This window comes from Hemibagrus wyckioides, linkage group LG06 (assembly GCF_019097595.1).
Source record: "Hemibagrus wyckioides isolate EC202008001 linkage group LG06, SWU_Hwy_1.0, whole genome shotgun sequence".
Lineage (NCBI taxonomy): Eukaryota > Metazoa > Chordata > Actinopteri > Siluriformes > Bagridae > Hemibagrus > Hemibagrus wyckioides.
The window spans coordinates 23,966,735-23,987,962 of NC_080715.1; the positions used below are offsets into that span (position 1 = coordinate 23,966,735).

General features: G+C 38.9%; 1 protein-coding gene across 1 annotated transcript in view; it reads left to right on the forward strand.

Annotated features, from left to right (window-relative positions):
* Positions 1 to 21,228, forward strand: part of clybl (citrate lyase beta like) — a 61,686-nt gene that overhangs the window by 30,182 nt on the left and 10,276 nt on the right. The window contains exons 2-3 of the mRNA XM_058392381.1: positions 8,358 to 8,562; positions 18,689 to 18,877. Coding sequence (XP_058248364.1) covers positions 8,358 to 8,562; positions 18,689 to 18,877 — 394 coding nt within the window. The remainder of the gene's footprint in view (positions 1 to 8,357; positions 8,563 to 18,688; positions 18,878 to 21,228) is intronic.

Sequence of the window (21,228 nt, forward strand, 5' to 3'; positions counted from 1 at the left end):
ATGCACTTACACTACACACTATGTAGTCTAATGTCTAGTGTATGAATTTTAGAAGGGTTGTATCGTCTGAAATGGAACAGTAATGATTGTTTACTAACACTGTTTCCCAGGTGATGGTAAAAGATGTCGAACACACATCATTCCTGCTAGCTTTAGTAGAACTTTTTAAAAATTTTGGAAAATAAATCACACAACATAACTAATTTAGCTAATTTAAATACATTTGTAAGACATCTTGTCCACCATAGTGTCTTTGGCCATCGTGAATTTTTTTTTCTCCTCCACCATCATTGCCTGGTAGACCCGCCCTTTTCGCTGTATAAGCAAAGCTGCAAGTGCATGAAGTGTCTAAAATTCCACACTTGATTTTTTCAGTTGAATAAGTGCATCATTGGGGTACTTGAAGTCCATTACTTCTTGTTGGTGTTTTAGAATTTTTACTGTGAACACACTACTCATGTTTTTATACGACAAAATGGTGTAGAATAGTTCTTTACTGTGTAGTAATTAGGCATATATGATAATGTTTGTAGTAATGGGCAATTTTGAGTCATTACGTTGCCGAATACATAATAAAAAGTATTGTCATATAATTATGATCTGTATGAAATTGTATTTATGGCAAATTAATAATAAAAGAAAAAAAAAATTATTATTTTTGGCCAAATAGTAAAAACTAGTCAACCCTCACAATATATCTGAATAATTAAAATTGGGGGAAATATGTGTAGCTATCTTAAGCAAATACTACAGCTGAGGGAAATGTCAGTGTTTTTAGTGTTTCTATATAATATATTGCTTTAGACTGTAATGTTTTATGTTTCATGTGTGTTTTATTTATTTTTTTCCTACCTGAGGAGACATTGTGGCATAGCATCATCGCCTCTTAGCTCCCGGGTTCGATCCGAAGCGTCTTTTACTGTCTGTGTGAACTTTTACATGTTCTCCACATGTCTTTTAAGGGCTTCCTCTGAATACTGTGGGTTTTTTGTATCTCCCCAAATCATGCTGGTAGGTCAATTGGTTATGCCAAATCGGCACCCAGGATTTTCCCAGGATAGGCTCTGGATTTAAATTCAAGGCTGAATAACGCGGTTAATGAATATCAGTGAATTAATATTCCATTCCGTTCACAATTGCTCCTTCCCTGGTGATGAAATGTAATCAATTTCTGCTTTTCGTGAGTTATCCAGCACATGAGTTTATAATGATGTAGCACTCTGGGATTTCTGTTTTTCTGGTTTAAAAAAGAAAATGGCAGAAGTTTTAACAGTGACCCCAGCTAAAATGCTTACATATATTTGACATTTTGCAAAACTAGTGGTCTGTAGAGATCTTCACCTCTCAGTGATGTTTGAAATAACCACCTTCACTTGTCAGTCTATGACCCAAAACAACAGAGAATGCAGCAAAAATGATACATTATTGCACACATTATAGAAATTGGAGGACCCAGCAAGCCACCCTTTCTGACTCTCCTTCTGATAATTATAAACAGCATGCAGTTCCCAGAAGCATGTATGTCCATTTCCTATGTATTTAAGCTGTATGACCATTTCCTGCTTTCAAAAAGCAAGAAGTGAAGTTCAGAAATCGGAGGGGGGAAATCAGAAACAAACGTCTGTAAAGTCTGAGGAAGAGTGGCTGTTACACTTTAACTGAGCAAGCCATTAACTGTCCAGTAAACCAGTTTTATAAAGTGTCATCAACTTATACTTTTGAAGCTCATAATGGTGTTTAGACTGATGTATTTTCATCCCCCCCCCCCTTTTAATGGAGTTTAATGTACAATATAAGAGTAGCCTGTGTAGCTGAGCTGCAGTTGCCATCAGAGTCTGTTGAGGTCTGAAGAGAGAGAGACAGACAGACAGACACAGAGAGGGAGAGCATGACAGAAAAGGGGAGACACAGAGACAGAGAGAGAGTGATGGACAGACACACACAGAAGGGGGAGAGAGAGACACCATGACAGAGGTAGAGAGATTTAGAGAGCGAGACCAAGCAACAGAGAGTGACAGAGACATGGTCAGAGAGACACAGTCAGGGAGAGAGAGGAAGACTGCGAGAAACAGATCGAAAGTGAGAGAGAGAGAGAGAGAGAGAGAAGGCAACATACTGATGCTAAGGAGGATCTAATTATGAGAACCAAAAAGTTCATAAAATGGTCATGTGCTGTTAAGAATGCTTTAACAGAGTTAACATGGAGAAAGAAATATCGTGGAAGGTTCAGACTATTGGGCCTCTTTTATAAATCTGGATACGAAAGGATTTATTCATAAATTGTTCGTAGGCATATTCATGAAAATCCCAAAATTTCATATTTAATTCTCTTGTGTAATCTAAAGCAGTCTCTGGCAAAAGAATTTCCTTCAGGATTAATAAAGTTCTATCTTGTCTTGTCTTGTCTTGTCTTGTCTTGTCTCGTCTCCTACTCAACCATCAAAGTGTGAAAATTTACAAATTTACACAAGAAGATTGACGTGAATCTGGACTTGATTGACCTCAAGTCATATTTGTATGGATTACTAGACTTTTATATATGAACTATAGATTGCATTTAAATAGCTTATTTTTATTACAGTACAGTTACAACATTTAGCAGACATCCTTATCCAGAGCGACATGTAGAAGTGCTTTGTAGTCTCTATCAAAAACACATCCTCATACTAGTTCACTAGGTCGAGGGATAGGGGGGCTGTTGAAACAGAGGATGTCCTGATCTGTTTGTGCATAGCCAAAAGCTGTAAACAAATGTTTCAGCTCACGGAAGATTTACTGCACTCTTATGAGGGGAAAAATGTATTTAAAATGTGATATGATTTTTTTTTTCTTCCAACACGTCAGCCGAGACACTTGAATCAGTTTTAAAATAGCAGTTTCTCTGTGTGACATGCTCGGTGTCCGTGATCACCTGGGCACAGTGTAGATATTTTTCTCTCCTCCATCACACCATTTTCTTGTCACCTCACTTAATTTACACCTAATTCACCTTTTCTGTAATTTATCTCTAGATTTTGACCTTTTCGGATGCTGTTAAACTGCAAAATATTTTGGGGGGGCCTAGAAATGAGTCAAAATAAGCTCCATTTTCGTCTTTCTGCTTTTCTTTTTCACCCTTTAGTAGGTATTTTATGTTTCCAGCCCTTTGTGTGCTTGACCTTTTATGGTGTTTTGTGGGCGTCACTAAATTCAAATGAGCTGTGTATCAGAAAGAGGCTTTGCACTGTTAGTGTGATCAACATACACATGTGAGTATACACATGTGAGTCTGAAACCTATGTAAATTGTGTAAGTTTGCCTTACACAAACATCTACACACAACTTTGCTTAAAGGTTGATAAATGAGGCTCGTTGTCTGTAGACTCTCTAATCCAGTGTCTTAGCTTTAGGTCTTAGCAGAGACGTCTGTGGATTGAAAGTGGAGGAGCTGTGCTGAATCAAAGTCCGACAAGTCTGAAATCCTGTCCAATTCCCTGGGCTGTACAGAGGGACACCAGGCTTAAACATAATGAGAAGCAGTTCTGTCTAGAGCCATATAAAAGCACCAAAGGGAAGAAGGCTTTAAAAGCCTGTCTAGTAAATCCAAAAACAGCAGTACAGTCTGGTAACTTTACAACCTGTAATGTAGACATGCTGCCCTCTGTTATGATGACCTTTCAGTAAAATATGTAAATAAATGAAAAGGACAACAAGAAGGAATTTAAAAATGCTCTAAAGGCCTGCTTCAGGGATTGTTAAGTATATATCTTAGTTTATTGGGAGGGACAAATGTTGGCCAGATGTGGGATTGAGTCACTGTAGTGAAGAATGTCTCCAAGTGTTAGCAAGCAGTGATACATGTAGCTTTATGTTGTGATTAATATAATATTGTATTATTGTTTGAATTATCCTAATGTTAGCCCTGAGGCATAGCTCCAAATTAGAAAAAAGAACAGAAAGGGAGGTTTAGCTGGAGCAAAAGGCATAATATTTACTGACATAATTGCTAATGCTGAAAGGAAGTGTGAAAAAATGATCAGTGTAATTGTATAATTTATTCTCTCCGAGTTTGTTTGGGTTTCCTCTGGGTGCTTTTCAGTTTTCTTCCATTCTCTGAAAGCCTAAGAAAGATTGCCTCTAGAAAACATATAGGACATCTATCATGTCTGCTATTCCTACCTCAAGCCAGTTGTTCCCAGAATCGTGTCCAAGTCCACTACACCTCTGACCAGGGTAAAGTGCTCACTGTGAAGGAATGCTCTTTATTACCCTTAAACGCTTACGGGAAGCTCATTATGCTTTATTTATTTATATATTTTTTTTTATACCTAACTTTAACACTTGGATAAGATGCAGGAAATGAATGAGGTAAACGTGTGTTTGAACTCTCTGAAACACACACGTACGTTTAAATATTGAGCTACTGACACTTGTTACAATTCTTTCCATATTACCATTAACAAAAATGAATAATCATAACCCAATTTTTTAAAGAAGTCTTACAATTAAAATCTAATGAAAATAAAGTGATCTTTATTCACCCCGGCAGAACGGCTCACAGAAGATGGCTTCATTCGTCCTGCCTGCAACAAGACTAAAAGCACATGTGTCTTTCGACAGTGTTTCTATAAGTGAGCTGACATTTAAGCTAATTTAGATTCTTTGGTCTGTATTGCATCATAAAATCAGTACAGTATGTTGTGGCAGCAATTGAAAACCCTCTGTAAGCTAGAAGCCAGTAAAGAGAAAGAGCTGCATGTCTTTTGGCTTTGGCTTGTTAGAAGGAGAGAAGGAATGTTTCTGCTTGTGTAGGACCTTTCCCTTAATTCTTGAGGAAGAGCACTTCTTTCTTTCTCTGTGTGTACTCTCCAGTCTCTCTGGAGATCCTTGTAGTGGGTTAACCCGCATGTACATTTTTTTCTAGCTTCCTATAAGCATGTTACACAAAAGAACCAGACTTTACTGCACTGCTTATACATTGAAGAATGTATACTGGTCAGCGCTATTCATTCTATATTGTGTATTATGTGTATCTGTCCTGTACTATAGTGTTTTGTATTGTCTGTTTGCGCTGGCTTTTGTCTTGCACTGCTTGCACCAGGTTGCACATATTGTTTTGTAGTTTTGTAGTTCCATGTTATGTTGTTTTATGTAGTACCATTGTCCTGGAGAAGCGTTGTGTCATTTCACTATGCACTGCGTCAACTATATATCGTTGAAATGACAATAAAAGCTTCTTGACTTGACTTTAGTCTTTGCATACTGGATATTTACAACAAGCTCTAAAACCTAAAAGAGCGATCATAGTAAAACAAAGCAAAATGTTCTCAGGTTTAAGCAAATATCTGTTGAGTGGAAATTGAAATGAAAATATTGTCCTTTTTTGTTTAGGGCTTTTAGCAATGGACATTGTCTCTAAGCAGCTTTATAGAGCATAAGAATATAGTTAAAAATGTTCAAGATCAATATTATACTTAGCTTTTAATTTATTTTTATTGAAATTTCTATTTAAATCCCATTAATTATGGGATTGTTCCACCATTTTAGTAGCAGTAGTTTCTTGTTTTCATGCTACCATAAAGTTCACACACTGAGAGAGCTTAAATATTGTAGTTTCAGTGTGGTTTTTGGGCTTGCCATGCTTAAAAGTGAATCAAAGTGTAAACTAAGTGGAGTGATAGTCTGGAAATTCTACCTTCTCTTACGGTTCCAGACATCATCTGTGTGTCTCTGATCAGCTTAGAGGCCTACGCTTTTAATCAATTTAAATATTGCAGCAGCTACAGATCTATAAGAAGCTAAAATATTATTGCAAACCATCGTATTTACTCCCCAGTTTGATTTGTCCATTTCCTCTAACCTGTCAGGGCTAGCATGTGTTTCCTCCAAGACAGGAAGCCAGCTATACTTAGCATAGTTAACACTGCATAGTTTAATTCACTTGAAGGAAAATGCTATCTGCTTCTAACTATCTCTAATATGACAAGCCCTCTTACAGTACATGTGCTCACAGATGACTATGACTGGCTGTCACTATGATTGACAGGGAAGAGGGAGTATGCCATCCCTCCCACTCAGAGAGCACCGCCAATGGACTTTAAGCCACAAATAGCTATGGCATCAGCAAACTCCTGAGATCCAACAAACACTCACACACTATTCCCATACAAGCATTTATTTTAACTATTAAAAATGTGACAGTTTAAGAGCTCACTATTTGATAGTAAATATTCCCTACGCTTGACATTTTTATTCAATTTTATTAAACAAAGAATACATCACACTTGATTCGTGTGTTAAATATGACCTAGTTTTATTTCTATTCTTTTAGCCTTTGTTCTTTTAAACTGTTCGAGACCAAACACATCGGTGGATATTCACAGTCTTCCGACATGACAGGGAAGTATGAGCATGTGGAAGTGGTAGAGACCGTAGTGCCTTGATGCGGGGGAAATTTTCGACCTTGGTTAATTAAGCATTCATGATAATTAATTAAGCATTCATGTCAACATACAAGTTCAATCAAGTAGTATTATTTCCGATTACATTACAATATAATTAGAAATCTAATTTCATGTAACGCTGTCAAACTCCTGAATACTGAATTTGTTGACGAAAGAGGGATTTTTTTTGTTGTTTTTATTCTGTTTTGTTTTTGTTTGTCTGTTTTCAATTAAAATGCACTTTGGTTGCTAGATTTTTAAGAGCCCAGCCAGTCCCCACAGCCTGTATAACATTAAGGATATACCCTTGATAATCACTGAATGGCAGAAAATGGTAATATTGGTGTACAAAATACAAATTTTAGAGGTAATCATTTTTTTATAACTATGTTTAAAAGTCTTTAGATTTTTAGATAAACAGAGGTGTAGCTGTGATGGTTTATTATAACACAACAATAATGTAGCTTCCAACCAAACCCCAAAATAACTCAGTTTATATTAAAACTTGAATTTCTGGCCCTTCCAGAAAACTTTTTGATCGTGCTTCGTGCTGTTGAACATTTTAAACCACTACATACATTATTCCTCTACACTTTTTGGTAATATTCACCATGTGCTCAGAATAAAACCATTTAATACAGTCCTCATGCTCATCACAAACACAAACACATCTTTCTATCACCTCTCTTTCTTCCAGCCTTGCTTATTTTTTATTTTGGTCCAATACTAAATGTGCTCTGCAGTTTTGTCTGTCCTGCAACAGTGAGTTCCTCCTCTTCTTCTTTTGCATATTCCTTCCTCATCCCTACGTGAGGTATTGTTCCTGACCAAATTTAAACACTACAGCATTCAGGATCCCTGCAGAGGCTCTGTGTACTTGGGCCCGCAAAGTGCTTGCAGCCATAACTACATGAATTGCTTTTAATTGCTTGGTATAGCTGCATCATCTTAGTTGAGATTATGCCTGATTGATACTGGAAGGCAATTGTAAGCGTGGAGGATGGGATTAAGTGCCTATTGAAGTGACTTTAGCTCCTTTACACAACAAAGGGAGAAGGGAGAATACTTTACCCCCCTCCTTTTCATCTAAAGCCCACTGCTCCCCCGTCCGCCTTTTCCTTTTCTCCCCCCCTTTTCCCTGGATGGAAAAGGAACACAATCTACTGATATTATTCCTCTAAGGGCAATGAGAAGGAACAGCCAGACGAGTACTGTTCCTGGCTATAATTAGCTGTATGTGATCCCAATTATTTGGCCCATTCATTAGTGCTAATTGTTTGAGCAGCCTGACCTAAAGAACAAATAATTAAAACGTGTGTGCCCTAACTGCAACTACCGGTGCGTGTGATAAAATGTATTGGAAGGAGCTGAAGCAATAAAGCCGAAGCGTTTTCATTAGGCAGTAAGCACTGTGAAACCGAAATCTTGGCTCTCGAGGCAGAACTTTGGCTGTTTAGATTAGCAGCGCTACTGTTTGCTGCTAGCGAGCCGTGCTTCCAGGAGTAATTAGCTGAAAGTGTTATGCACATTTGTTGTGTTGTCCAAACTTTAATTATTTTTCTGGGACTTTGTAATCCCTTTCTGTTTCTGTCTCTTTGAGCATCGAGTGGCCCTGACCCTAAATAGATTTATGCAGCTAGAGCTGTTAAGCCTTTGTGTATTAGCATTAAAGGAGAACAATTGGCTGTGATGTTGTGGGTGATAAATGCACTCAAAGCGCAGGTCAGCAGCACTCGTCCACTTGAATGGGGGGCTTAAAGGAAAACAAACTTTGTCATTGTGTTAAACATATCGGAAGGAAGGACACGGACACGGATCGCGTCTGTTCTTGCTTTCACTGGCGCGTTGTGTAGAAACAAATAGCATGCCTCAAACAATCAAGATTCAAAACAAAATGAACTTTGATTTATTATCGTTGTTTGTTTGTGTGTTTAGGATAGCCCAGAGGCTGCTGGGGGCAGCGTGGCAGCAGGGTAGTTGGCGAGCCCACCATACCTCTGGCACATCTCTGAAATACATCCCACGACGAGCCGTCCTCTACATCCCAGGCAACGACGAGCGCAAACTCAGGAAGCTCACCTCCCTGAACGTGGACTGCGCTGTTCTGGACTGCGAGGATGGCGTCGCCCTTAACAAGAAGGTACCCCCTCCAGTCATTATTCCTACATCACCTGACTCCATGGCACATGAAAACCAAATCTTTTACAGAGCACCCCCACACACACACACACATTCACCCTCCATTCAGCCAGGTGCTTGCTCTTAATCATGAAGCATAAAGCTAGCTAAGCACCATGCTTAAAACAAGCACATTTCCTTCCCATTATGTCATCATAAAGGCAAGAAATACCCCCTATCACATCCTCTTGAAACAAGGTGCCCACTTCACACTGGGATATCAGCAGGAAGTCAGCAGATGCAGCAGGTTAAAAGCATTCTCGACCCGCCCACACAGCCTGCCAATTGGCCCTGTTTGCCTTGCCATGAAATTGTGATTGGAGCTCGGAATAAAGAGGGGCTGGAGGAAAGAAGTCACCTAACAAAGGTTTTTAAGTCGTGATAATAAAGATGATTGATATGGCCAGAGGCTGTTCCTGATTGAGAGAGGTCAACTGTGACCCTTTGAGAAAAAAAAAAGTGATTGGGCTCAATGTTTTGCAACACCCCCTTATTTCTCTATCACTGCTAAGTGGGGGAAAAGGGTTTCAAAGGAAAATGTCACAGAAGTGTCCACCGATGCTTGAAAATAATACTAGCTTAACATTCTCACATCTTTTGTGTTGCTCAGGCGCCTTGATTGCGTCTTAATCCAGCCTTTGACAGCCATTAAAAGTTGGAGCTTTCCGTGTTGTTTCTTTTTTTTTTCCTTTGATAGAAACCAGTACCAAAATATTGTCCTTAGGCGCAACAGTTCTGCGTCAGCACACATGCTGTTAAGAACAAGAAAATGCAATAGTGCAGGTACATTGTTACTGTTTCAGAAGAGCAATACCACTGACAGATGAAAATCTCCTTCAAAATCAGTGTGGTTCTGCCTCTACAGGATTATTCTGCTGAAGAATAATAAGGCAAGGTGATCTGAGCAGAGGAAAATTGCATTAGGAAAGGGCATTGGTTCTCTCCCAGAGCGTAGCTAGCACATATTTTTGCAAGCCTGATAGAATTAACTCTCCCTGCTCTGGATAAAAATGGTAATGGCACACCCTGAAAAATAACATTTGTACTGAACAGAGGCCGTCAAATAATCCTATTACTCCTCAGCTTTTTGATCGTTGAAATCTGCCAAGGCTATGAAAGCGCTTCCAATCCGCAAGTACAAGTTAGAGTCTATTTTAAAAACCATATGTTAGCGTTAAAGACTCTGGCACAGTACTCTGAAAGCTGGATTCCAGTATTTATTTGCTAGCACGCTAGTGTGTAATGTAAAAATGAGTTATTAACTCAATAATAAAAAGCACCTCACTCGCCAGCTCTCTCTCCTTCACTTCCACTCTCTGTGCTGTTTTATTCGTCCTGGCAGTTGAAAATCTGTGGGAGTTGTTGTGTACGGACATTTTTATCTCCATGTCACTAAACGACACTTCTGCTTACAGCCCAGCTGTGCTCATACAGGCCTACGAAGTGTGTGTGAGTGATGGGAAAAATTGATTTTTTTTTTTTTTAACATTCAGGATTTCTGTGTTTGTTTTTTTTTGTTGTTTTTTTTTTGGTTCAGAATAATTTTGTCTGCGGTAGTGCACAGCAAAATGTATATCAGCTCAGCAGATAGGAAACTGGAGATGTTTGTGCCTGAGCTGTAAGTAGTCTATAGCCAGTTCCTTTTCACCCCTGATGTCAGGTGACAGATGCTGGTTTGTCTGCCCAGACATTTCGGCTTATACACTCGCACTGTGGAGCATGGCGAGCATTCGGTCCTATCATTGTGCATCCAGCTGACGGCTATGCTTCTTCCATCACTGAGAGAGTGACATTGTTGTTCTGTTTATGTAGTGCTAGAGATGCCCTATAGACTGCCGAACAGTTTGGAGCATTCGGCCCAGCGGCTGTGCTTCTAGTTTGCCTCCCGTCTCCCCGCGGCCATCTCGCTCCATGCTCCCCTCCTAATCCCTGCAAGTTTGGAGCTAATGAACTAACTGCTGAGCTGCCGCCACGGCGCGTAGTCCCAAACTATACTGTACTTCACACCCGATTTATTCTCCAGATGGCAAGACTACGCAGCCCTGCCGGGAGGGACCACCTCTTCCACTGGAGTGTGAAAGTGGACGGATGTTGTTTTCATACCCTATCCGATCAGCTCCAAGCTCCACAAAATCCCTCAGCTCCTTTGCCAGAGATAGGATGCTCCAGCTAACTGGTGTGGATGAGGCTTAATGAGAGAGGTTGTGTGTGAGCACATCTCTGCTCTTGTTTCAACCCAGGTTAGTATGTCACTGGCTCAGCCCCCGTCTCAGCTGAGCCGCACAATAACAGCTGGCAAGGAGGGGTCATGTTTAAAACACTTCTCTTTCTGACCAGACTCTTTTTCTGTTACTAAACAGCTGCACAAATAAATTTGTTGCCCCAGAATAACCTATTCCCTATTTCTAATGTGTTTCTTAATTAGGCACATCCACAAATAATTCAATAAGCAACAGTGCCATGTGTCATTTTGCAGGCCAGGAAAAAAATTTTCCTGATACTTTTTTTTTTAAAGCGGCATTGAGTAATGTTACTCCTTTAGTTGCTTCTTTCAAGATTCAAGATTCAAGAAGCTTTTATTGTCATTTCAACCATACAGCTGGCGCAGTACATAGTGAAAAATTCTTTCTAACTGCTATACCATATACACTGCAGAAAGGGACATCTTATCGAGGGAAAATGTCTTGATTATAATCAATTTTGTAAATAGAACACAAGGTTACAAACAAAATATGAGATTCCCCCTTTTTTCGAAGTTTGTTCTATTGGCAAAAACATTTGTTAATTTTTAAGCATTTTTTCTAGAAAGAAGCAAAATTGTCTGATTATCAGTTTAATAATCATGTATTTGTTTAATTGGAATCTTATTATAGGAAATACTAAATAAATCTGACTATATCCAAGATGTTTTCTCTCACTAAGATGCTTGTTTTAATGAAGCCGGAGATGTATTAAGAGGTGTATCTGTATCCCTCAGACTATACCTAGTCCAGTATTGTGCTACATATTGGCCAGTACACACGGAAAGATGAGAAGCAGGGTGCTGTTCCGTGGGTGTTTATCATTGGTGTATTCAGCCCACTAGCATTTTCGCTTGTTTGACATGAACTGCCATGACGTGCAGAGAGCTTGTTTGTGTTAAGCCCGGTTGCTTCTGTGGTAGTCCTGCTGGTGGCAGCAGATGAATGGTTTGAGCAGTGAGTGGAATCACAGTCCATGTTTATCTGTTCTACTGTACGGTATAGGGTATATGGGACAGCTCTATCTTATCCTTTCATGTTGTTGATTCCCGACCCTACACACGGACCCTTAGGGACCCTATGTCTTTAGGTTACTATGCTTGGAGCAGAGTGCAGGGAATGTCTTTCGTTTGACAAATCAGGCTTAATAATACTCTATTCTAGTCTTAGATTTCACTCAGTTCTTATTTGAAAGTGTAATATTTTGGCTTCCTGTCAGCGTTTCCATTTTAGCATAATTTATGCAGCGAACTGTTATATGATATACAGCTTTGAAAAGCAGTGTATGGATATAGTGTTCAAAGAGCAGCTGCTTTTTTTGGCCAGTAGTCGAGGTGCGTGTGTGTGTGGAGCTGTAGTTTCGTACGCTGCTGTATGAGGCCTGTTTCTCTCTCTGTGAGTTCGTTAGTTGCTGCGCTGCTCTGAGTGGGAGGCTGAGGAGAGACAGTCCTCCGGAGATCAGGCCTGTGTCACTCGAGTAGAGACTCCTCGCTGTTCTTCTCACAGTACGGGCCAGAACAGCACAGAGGTGCAACAAAAATCCCTTGGCTGCCAAAAAACACAAACGAAGATACCAGGCTTTGACCCAAAAAGCAGAACCTCAGCTTCAGCTCCAGCGATCCTAGAAAAGTTGCTTTCTGTCAGAATATACCTGCCAATCAAAAATATGGATGACAAATTAAAGGAAAAAACAAAACATAAAGTTTATGCATCGGGCAGTGGAATAGATTCTATTAGCTTCAGGAGTCTGTTCTGGATAGTAGATCATTCTCCCAAAAGATATTATATCAATTTTGATGATGGTTATCATCAAAAAACAGGGCTCCCAACAGGATAGATATGTTTCTGATGAACATATTGTGAGAAGATCAGTCAGTGTGTGAGTGAATTGATTTGATGCTTCAGTCTCAGGGGACAAATGACAGTGCCAATAAAATGCATAACAGAGCCTCTAGTTTTTCCTTAGTCACCTATCAATAGATATTGTGTGTTATGTCTTTATCTGGGATATTTGTACAGAAATCAGTGAATCGGAAATTTCCAAATGTTCCAATATGACCACAAAATGTTGCACTCAGAGCATCATTGCACTCAGCTGTCTCAGTGAACACTGTGAACCTCTGTGCTCTGCTGATGGGGTCAGGGTACTATTTGTAACACAGTAATATCAAATTATAAAGACATTTTTCATGTCTCTAAGTGTAATGAAGAAACTGGCATGCAGCTGTCCGGTATGAAGCTGAATTAGGAGCGAGATACAGATTGAATCCATGTGACAGGCTTATGGCTGGCCTTTTAAGGACTTTAATGGGCCAGCCAATACAGGGAGCTCACTTTTCCTACAGAGTCACTAGGGAATAGATGAGTAGTGTGCATGCCTCACATAGCTGGGCAACTGTAGATTCATCGTCAATGTTTAATGCCTATAACACCACTGTAATGGGATATGCGTAAAGTGGTTGTTATGAGGAAGTGATATTAAGTTTAATCCAGAAAGAATGTCCTACAGCCTGGAACGATATAAGGCCATGCCTATTTGTGTGTTCTGGCATGGAAGCCGTTTGGAAAGCAAATCAAAAGATCTAGGAGACGTCGCTAGGTTGAGTGTATAGGAGAAAGGTGAAGGTGTTGATGTTTTACAGTATATTATGTTCCTTTTCATAAGGTTTCTCTCCATATGGTTTGGGTAAGATGTTGAATATATAAATCTATCTTTATCCATCAGGTTTATTACGTTATGAAGGTGGCTGTAATTTTTCCTTACTTGGCCAAGAAATGCTAAAATAACACTAAGGATGCAGCTAGATGTTTGTATCAATCCTTTGATGGTTACATGTTATTATACACTACATATATTACTCATTTTTTATAAGCAACTACAACTAAGATTCTAATATTGACCAGTTTGTACAGTATATCAAATTTGCTATTTATTTATTTATACTAACAAGTGTTAAATGAAACGAGCTTCACCAAAATGTTGCTAGAATCTTGATTTACCTCACTGGCATTTTGTATGGTAAAGTAGCTGAAGTCTTAAAAGCAAACTTAATCTTTCACAATTATCTATATCAGTGGTTTTAATCTATGTAACTGGCTAAAATAAGTACGACTCAGTATTTCAGAAAGGTCACAATGTTACATGGCTCCTGCTGTGGCATCAGGTGTGTGTAACCCTAATGGCTTTAAAATGGAAAGCAGGCAAATGCCAGCACTCTGTATAATGTAGCTTTTAAAGGCCATCCAAGCTTTCATGTGTGTTCTCAACATTTCTTTCAGGTTCATTTATCTTATAGCCTCATGGTATGCACAGGAACATGTCCTGGAAGACCAGAGAGGAGCATCAGAGAATACATGGAGATTGATTCAGATTGTGTAATACATTTAGGTTCAGAATGAATTTCAGATTGATTTAAACAAAGAATACATTCAGACTGATTCAGATTTTAAAATACATTCAGACTGATTCAGATGATAGAATACATTAATTATATAAAACATTCATTATGAATAACATTGTAGAAAGCATTCAGATTATAGAATTGATTCAGATTGTAGAATACATTCAAATAGAATCAGATTATAGAATGCATTCATTATGATACAGATTATACATTCATTATGAATCAGATTGTAGAATGTATTCAGATTATATAATTGAGTCAGATTGTACAATATATTCACAGAGATTCATATTGTAGAATACATTTATTATGAATCAGATGGTAGAAGACATACAAAGTAATTCAGATTGTAGAATTGATTCAGATTATATAATACATTCATTATGATTCAGATTGTAGTATACATCCAGACTGATTCAGATTATAGAATACATGCATTATGAATCAGAATATTTAATACATTCAGACTGGTTTAGATTGTAGAATACATGGAATCTGATTTTATACATTCACCCTGATTCAGTTTATATAATACATTTAGACTGATTCCGAATATGGAATACGTTCACACTGAATCAGAATGTAGAATATATTTACCGAGTTGTGTCCTATTCATAAAATATATTTGCCTTCACATATAAGAAGGGAAAAAGTCATGCTATATCAGCTGCCAGTCCTTATAGGGAACCAAAGCACAGACTTTTATTACATTTATTTATTGACCTGTGGTAGATCTTATTGGAGCTTTGCGATTTCTTTGTAATCCTCACTAATTATGTTGGTACACCACCAGATTTTTATATCTACTAGTGGAAAACTCTTAAAACCTCGCAGTAATGTGTAGCAGTAGATCAGAAATCCCATCTGAGCAGCACTTCCCTGCACCGTCTCGCTCCTCCACGTTCAGGCAAACATCACAGAATACTGGGACTTCTCTCTGCCTCATTATCAAATTACAGTACCTGTTTTTGTTGGCATTGCCCACGAATATGTGGGTGTGTGATATATAGGCTGCTTTCTCAAGAAATGGACCAGGAGTGTTCTCTAGTCTTACACTGTATCATTCTCATGGGGGACTGGACAAACGCAGAATGAATAGATGATTAAATGTGGGATATGTTGGGCGTTCAGCTACGGATGCCTTTCATGTCATGTGTCAAAGCCAAGCCTTGGGTTAATGTTGTTCTAGACACACCAGGCCTTGCTCATCCCTTCACCTCACATTCAGTGGCCTTACAAATGTTTTAATTTGTTGAGGAATAAAAGGCAAAAAAAATATTTTCAAAGCACTTACCTTTTACCAGAGTACTTACATAATTAAAACACATCAGTAATATTTTAAATTGTGGCCTAAAAAATGAATATCTGCAAATCTTAAATACAAAGATTTCACTTGTTTCAAATGATTGAATTGGTTTTAAATATAGGTTTTAAAGATATTTCCTTGTGGCAACCATACACATTGATATATAGATTGTTTAAAGAAGCCATTGCGTGTTGGTTAGTAATATAAACTCTACAAAATGAGCTAGATATTACACTGAATGTTTCCGTATTTGTAAAGAAAAGAGCGATTTCCGCATTTCTCTCAGACACCTTTCCCAGACGTAACTGAATAATCCAGACATGGAGTTCCTTTTTTTGACATATCACTCTGCAGGTGTCCAGATTCTGAAGCTCTCAATACATGAAGGAGCTGGCCTTTTTTTTTAACTAGAGGTCAGCATCTCCAGACTTGAAAGTTCATCCTTTGTTTTGAGCGTTTTGTGGACATGCTGTCATAACTCAGTGTCAGGCTTTAATGATGGGCTTGATGGAAGGAATCAAAGATCTCTGAAACCTGGGCTTCTCCGGGCCACTCTGTGGGATGCTGGGTGATTGGGGAGCTTGCTTTGAAGCAACTTGTTGGATGGAGATCCATTAATGTAAAACATTTCACTTTTCAAAGTGCTTTATTCAAGCGCGGAGTCGCTCGGCCCCTCAGGAGCTGAAACGTTCTCGAGAATGTTCTGTCTGTCAGTTTACTCTGAAAGGAGGTGAGTTAACTGGCCTTCCTCCCACTGATAGAAAATCAAATATTACTCTGTCTGGAGCGTCTTTTCTCAGAAGGAGGAAGGGAGGGGGAGCTGTCACGACTTCTGTTACATGCAGGATTCCTGCAGCATTAGGGTATTTAATAAATTGTACCAATTATTTGTTGTCTCATGTCATGCTTGTTAGCTCAAGCAGTTCGGAGACTACAGCATTACGTTTTTCAAACCCAGTTCTTTTGCATTATGGAAAAGATGATGATGCTTAAAAAGGATGTGCTGAGAAAGTATTTTTTTAGGATATGTAGCGAAACAGTTATGCCTGTTAATTTCATGCTTTACACTCTTTCTTGCATTACCTTTGTGTTTTTTCCTCCGGAGCAGTAATTGAAAAATAAGCAATGAGAATAAGGACACCTTTTTAATTGCGATAACACCTCATTAAAGATTACAAGCAGCATATTCTCATGTGCCTGCATTTATTCCTCACTGCAAATTAATAGATTGTTTCTTGCTGTGCTGTCGGTGATATTTTCCGTGATGCTATGTCTTGCTGATGTTTAGCCAGGATGTCTTGCCATGTTTAACACGTTCTTTAGCCCCCTGAGAAATGTATGGAGGTTAGTATCAGTTGTATGCTGAGGTTGAAAAACGGTAAAAGTAAAATGTTGCTACTTTTTAAATTTAAGTATTGAAAATTAAATGTGTCGAAACGCGCGTTTAAGTCTGTCATGGTTATGTTTTAGCTTTATATATATATATGCCTCATTTTATATGTCTGTTTAGTATATTCAAATATTTGGCTGTGGTAGAGCCTAGGCTCCTTGTCCTCAAGTGTAACACTGTAGTTAAAAAAAAATGAATGGAATTATCTGTACAGCAATGGGGGAAATATATAGGGAAAAAATATAAAATGAATCAGTTTTATTGTTGCTTAGTTTACGGTCACTGGCTGGATGAAGAAAAAGGAAACTTTTCATTATTGTGTATTCTGATGGTATAATTTAAGTAAGAGTATTCTTCATTTTCATTAAGTGTAACTCTAGCAAAATAATACATATAGTAGCACAAAAGCTTTGCTCAAGTATCGTCCTCTCCTCTTTGTATGGCTATAATCTGCACCGTCCAATTGAGAGCAGGGTTGATTTATTGTGCTACTTTAGGAAGTGTTTATTATTCTAAACCAGGGGTCATCAGATCCAGGCCAGGATATAAATCACCCAGGTTATACCCTACCTCAGTTCTCCTCTGCTCTAATTAATCCTTTGGTCTAGGCAAATCTAGTTGTAATAAAATTAGTCTTTATATTCAGTAGTGGCATGAGACTTGTTTTGATCATAGCTTATTCTGCAAGGCTGTTTGTGTGTGTGTTTGTTCATGCTCTGAAGATGACCTGGGCTTTGGACCTCTTCATTCAATCTGTATGAACTTCCCAGTGCCTCACACTGCCTGCTTTCTTCCAGCCCTTTCTTCCCTCCATCGACGGAACCAGGCTAATCACCAACAGACCCCGCAGGCCTTCTCAAGCTCCCAGCCCTTCTCAGATCTAACCTGACAACTCCTAAGCTAATGTTTCCTCATACTACACAGCTTGGACCAGATTTCATTCTGGATCGAGATGCATGTTTGGAAGTATTTTTGCTTTCCCTTCTTTTTGCTTAACTCTGCTCTTCAGCCACATCTGTTTTGAATCTGCTGTCGTGTGCTGGTGTGTCACCATTAGGATCTAGTGCTGGGATTTACCTTTGATTTTTTTTTTGTACTTACTGTGTGTGTGTGTGTGTACTCTTTTGGAGTAATGTGTTAGGATGCTAGGGCTTGTGCTTTATGGTCTTGAGTGCATTTGCTCCATTGAGGATGATCTCTCTTGCTCAGATTTGGGCTGCTGTGTAATCCCAGGCGCCAGACGCCATTTCCTCTATAAATTCACAAAATGTCAGCCGTTGATGTGCCTTAATCTAAGAAGAAGAACAATGTCTCTTAATACTGCCCCCCCACACTTTTTTATTATTTTAGCTTTTTTAAATTCCATACAGTTTTTACACTTAATGATGATCAATACTTATTTTCCATTAAAATACAGTAAAAATAAAGAGTTTTAAAATAATGTTCCAGGATGTGTACCTCACTTATTTCCACCATTGTCAATGTTTGCCAATTTCTGAATGGCCAATTTAGTTTTGTATTACATCATTGTTCTGGCAAGACTGACAAAGACTGACATTATAGATAAATCTGACCCCTTATGGTCAAATAAAATAAATTGCTGGAAAATCTTTTCCTAAGAATAGGAAAATTGTGTATTTCTCAATCCAGTCTTCAATTTCAACCCATTACGTTTGTATTATGTTACTGAATGGTGCATTTACAGGGCCAGTCATTCATGTTGCATACGTGTTGCATCCCCCATGCAGGCAGAGGCACGGGAAACTATCCCGAAGATGCTGGCTGAGCTGAATCTGGGGCGCACTGAGAAATGTGTGCGGGTGAACTCTGTGTCCAGTGACCTGACCGATGCTGATCTGGAGGTCATCCTACAGGCAGAGGTCCTGCCCCCTGCACTCATGCTGCCTAAGGTGGAGGACACAGAGGAAGTACAGTGGGTGAGTGAAGAACCATGTTGTACACCAGTGCTCATGATTTCAGAGGCTGTTAAGGAAAAAATACCAACACGGTACTATAACTATACCAGCAGGGATTAGAACAAAAGACTGATCATATAAGATAAATAGGTTTGAGTGAATAATGAATAGCTGATATATTCTTTTTTAATATGTTTCTAAAAGTTATGAGTGCATGAAACTATATTTTTAATATGTGGTAGGTTTTCTCCTGTACAATTAATAAAAAGTCCATGATCTTATCCATTCCTCACGCTGTGTGAGAGACAAGTTGGATTTAGATAACTGCCCACTTATGCAAGTTACAGCCTTATGTCTGACACTGGAGACGACTTTTAAAAATGATGACTTCTCATAACATATCATATCACCTTTTACACACGTTGTTCAAAAATGTTTATGTGAAGTATTTGCTATAAAAGTCCTTGGGCAAGTTGTTACTATAGAAACAATAATATATTAGAATGAGTTCATTAATATAAACCTAACAGTCTGAACTATTGCCCGAGCCATGCTGTTATGAAAATTAATCAACACCTTCTGACCTCTCAGAATAGAGCATACAGCACTGTGGTAGAACTGAGAACAGTACTGGAAATATTCCCAGCCCTGATTATAGAATCAGTCATTTTAATGTCTGTAAATTCCGCATGCTAATACAGATGACTGACTATGATGACAGACGAGGGTGCCATAATATGAAAAATGAAAACCTAAAAATAACCATTACATTTCTCCCACCGTTTTTAAAGAGCAAAGCAAGTGCTCCATGTATTAACCACTAGGGAATAAAAAAATGCCAGTTCTCTTTAAAGAAGTAATAAGAAGTATTTTTACAGTATATGTTTTACAGCAAGGTCTCTGTACCTAAGGTGTGTTTTTCATGGGTTGAAGCCAGGAATTTGTCATCGGTCTGACGCGTTAGATGATATAGAATATGTTTATCCAAGCCTTTAGACTCTTTAAAATGTGTGCCTGATGGCTGATATTATGAATATAGGTTTATATATAGAATATTAAATGCAAGAAATGTTCTTTTCTTAATGCAGGGTAAGAACTGAGTAATCCTTAAATGTGTTCATTTAAGTATTCTGTTGAGACAAATGCCATAGCCTGTGCTGTCCTGCTCTGATGCAGAGACCTCGACCTGGATCTCAACAAGAGTAGTCACCTCTAAACCCTTCTGACGTCATCTTCTGTCCGTGTTGTACGTCTTGGTAGAAACACATCCCTGCTGCTGCAGGAGCCCCAGTGGCTCAGAGACACCTTCATCCCAACGTTAAAAAAAAGGGCTGGCCCCCAGTCCACCTCACCCAAATCTGCAGCATTCAGATTCTCTGCATGCTTCCCAAAAGGACCTGAAAGGAGTCACAATGTCTTAACTAGGTGGAGGAAGGGAACGTGAGAGAGAGAGGCGGAGGGAGCTCACAGCTACAGCTAGTCCAGGCCAGAAGCAGGAAGTTTTTAACTAGTGCTTTTAATTAGAGCTCATATATTTCCTGGGCCGCTCTCTGTTTCTTGCCGTTTTAATTGCTGACAGGTGCTCATGTTTTTCTCTCACTCTCTCCATCACCTTGCTCGGTTTTTTGAGGGGGATATTTCCACCCTGCGATTTGCCCCTTTCAAATGTATTCGCTCACTCAACATGAGTCTCTTGAAACACTGTGGCCTGGTGATCAAAAAGAGTAAAGAGAAATGGGTTTGAGTGACTAATGAATAACCGATATAGTCTTCTTTCGAATATAAAAATTATGAGTGCATAGAGCCGTCCAGTCTATACATTTTTATATGTACTATGTAAGGGTTTAAAACGTGTCCATGGTTGAACTGGGTTTTCTCCTCATCCACATACAAACCCATTTCTGGTGGTCAGTTATAACAAGTTCACCATCTTGTCCATTCCTTATCCGGTGTGAGAGAGTGTCAGTGTGCGAGTGCTGTACGGATGTGCACATGTATGCCCTGCACATACTTGTCCAGCACCCTGCTCATAGTCTCAGCAGGGTATAGAAGATTGTGATGGTGAGGACATCATGTAGCACTGACCTGACATGGGCCTGCTGCTTTGAAAGTGATGAGAGAAGAGAGACATGAAAGGAGTTGTTCTCTCCTTTGCTCTGCTCTTACCTATTATCTATCTATCTATCTATCTATCTATCTATCTATCTATCTATCTATCTATCTATCTATCTATCTATCTATCTGTCTGTCTGTCTGTCTGTCTGTCTGTCTGCCTGTCTGCCTGTCTGTCTGCCTGTCTAACTATCTGTGTAACTATCTAACTATCTCTCTATCTGTCTGTCTGTCTATCTGTTTGTCCGCATGTCTGTCTG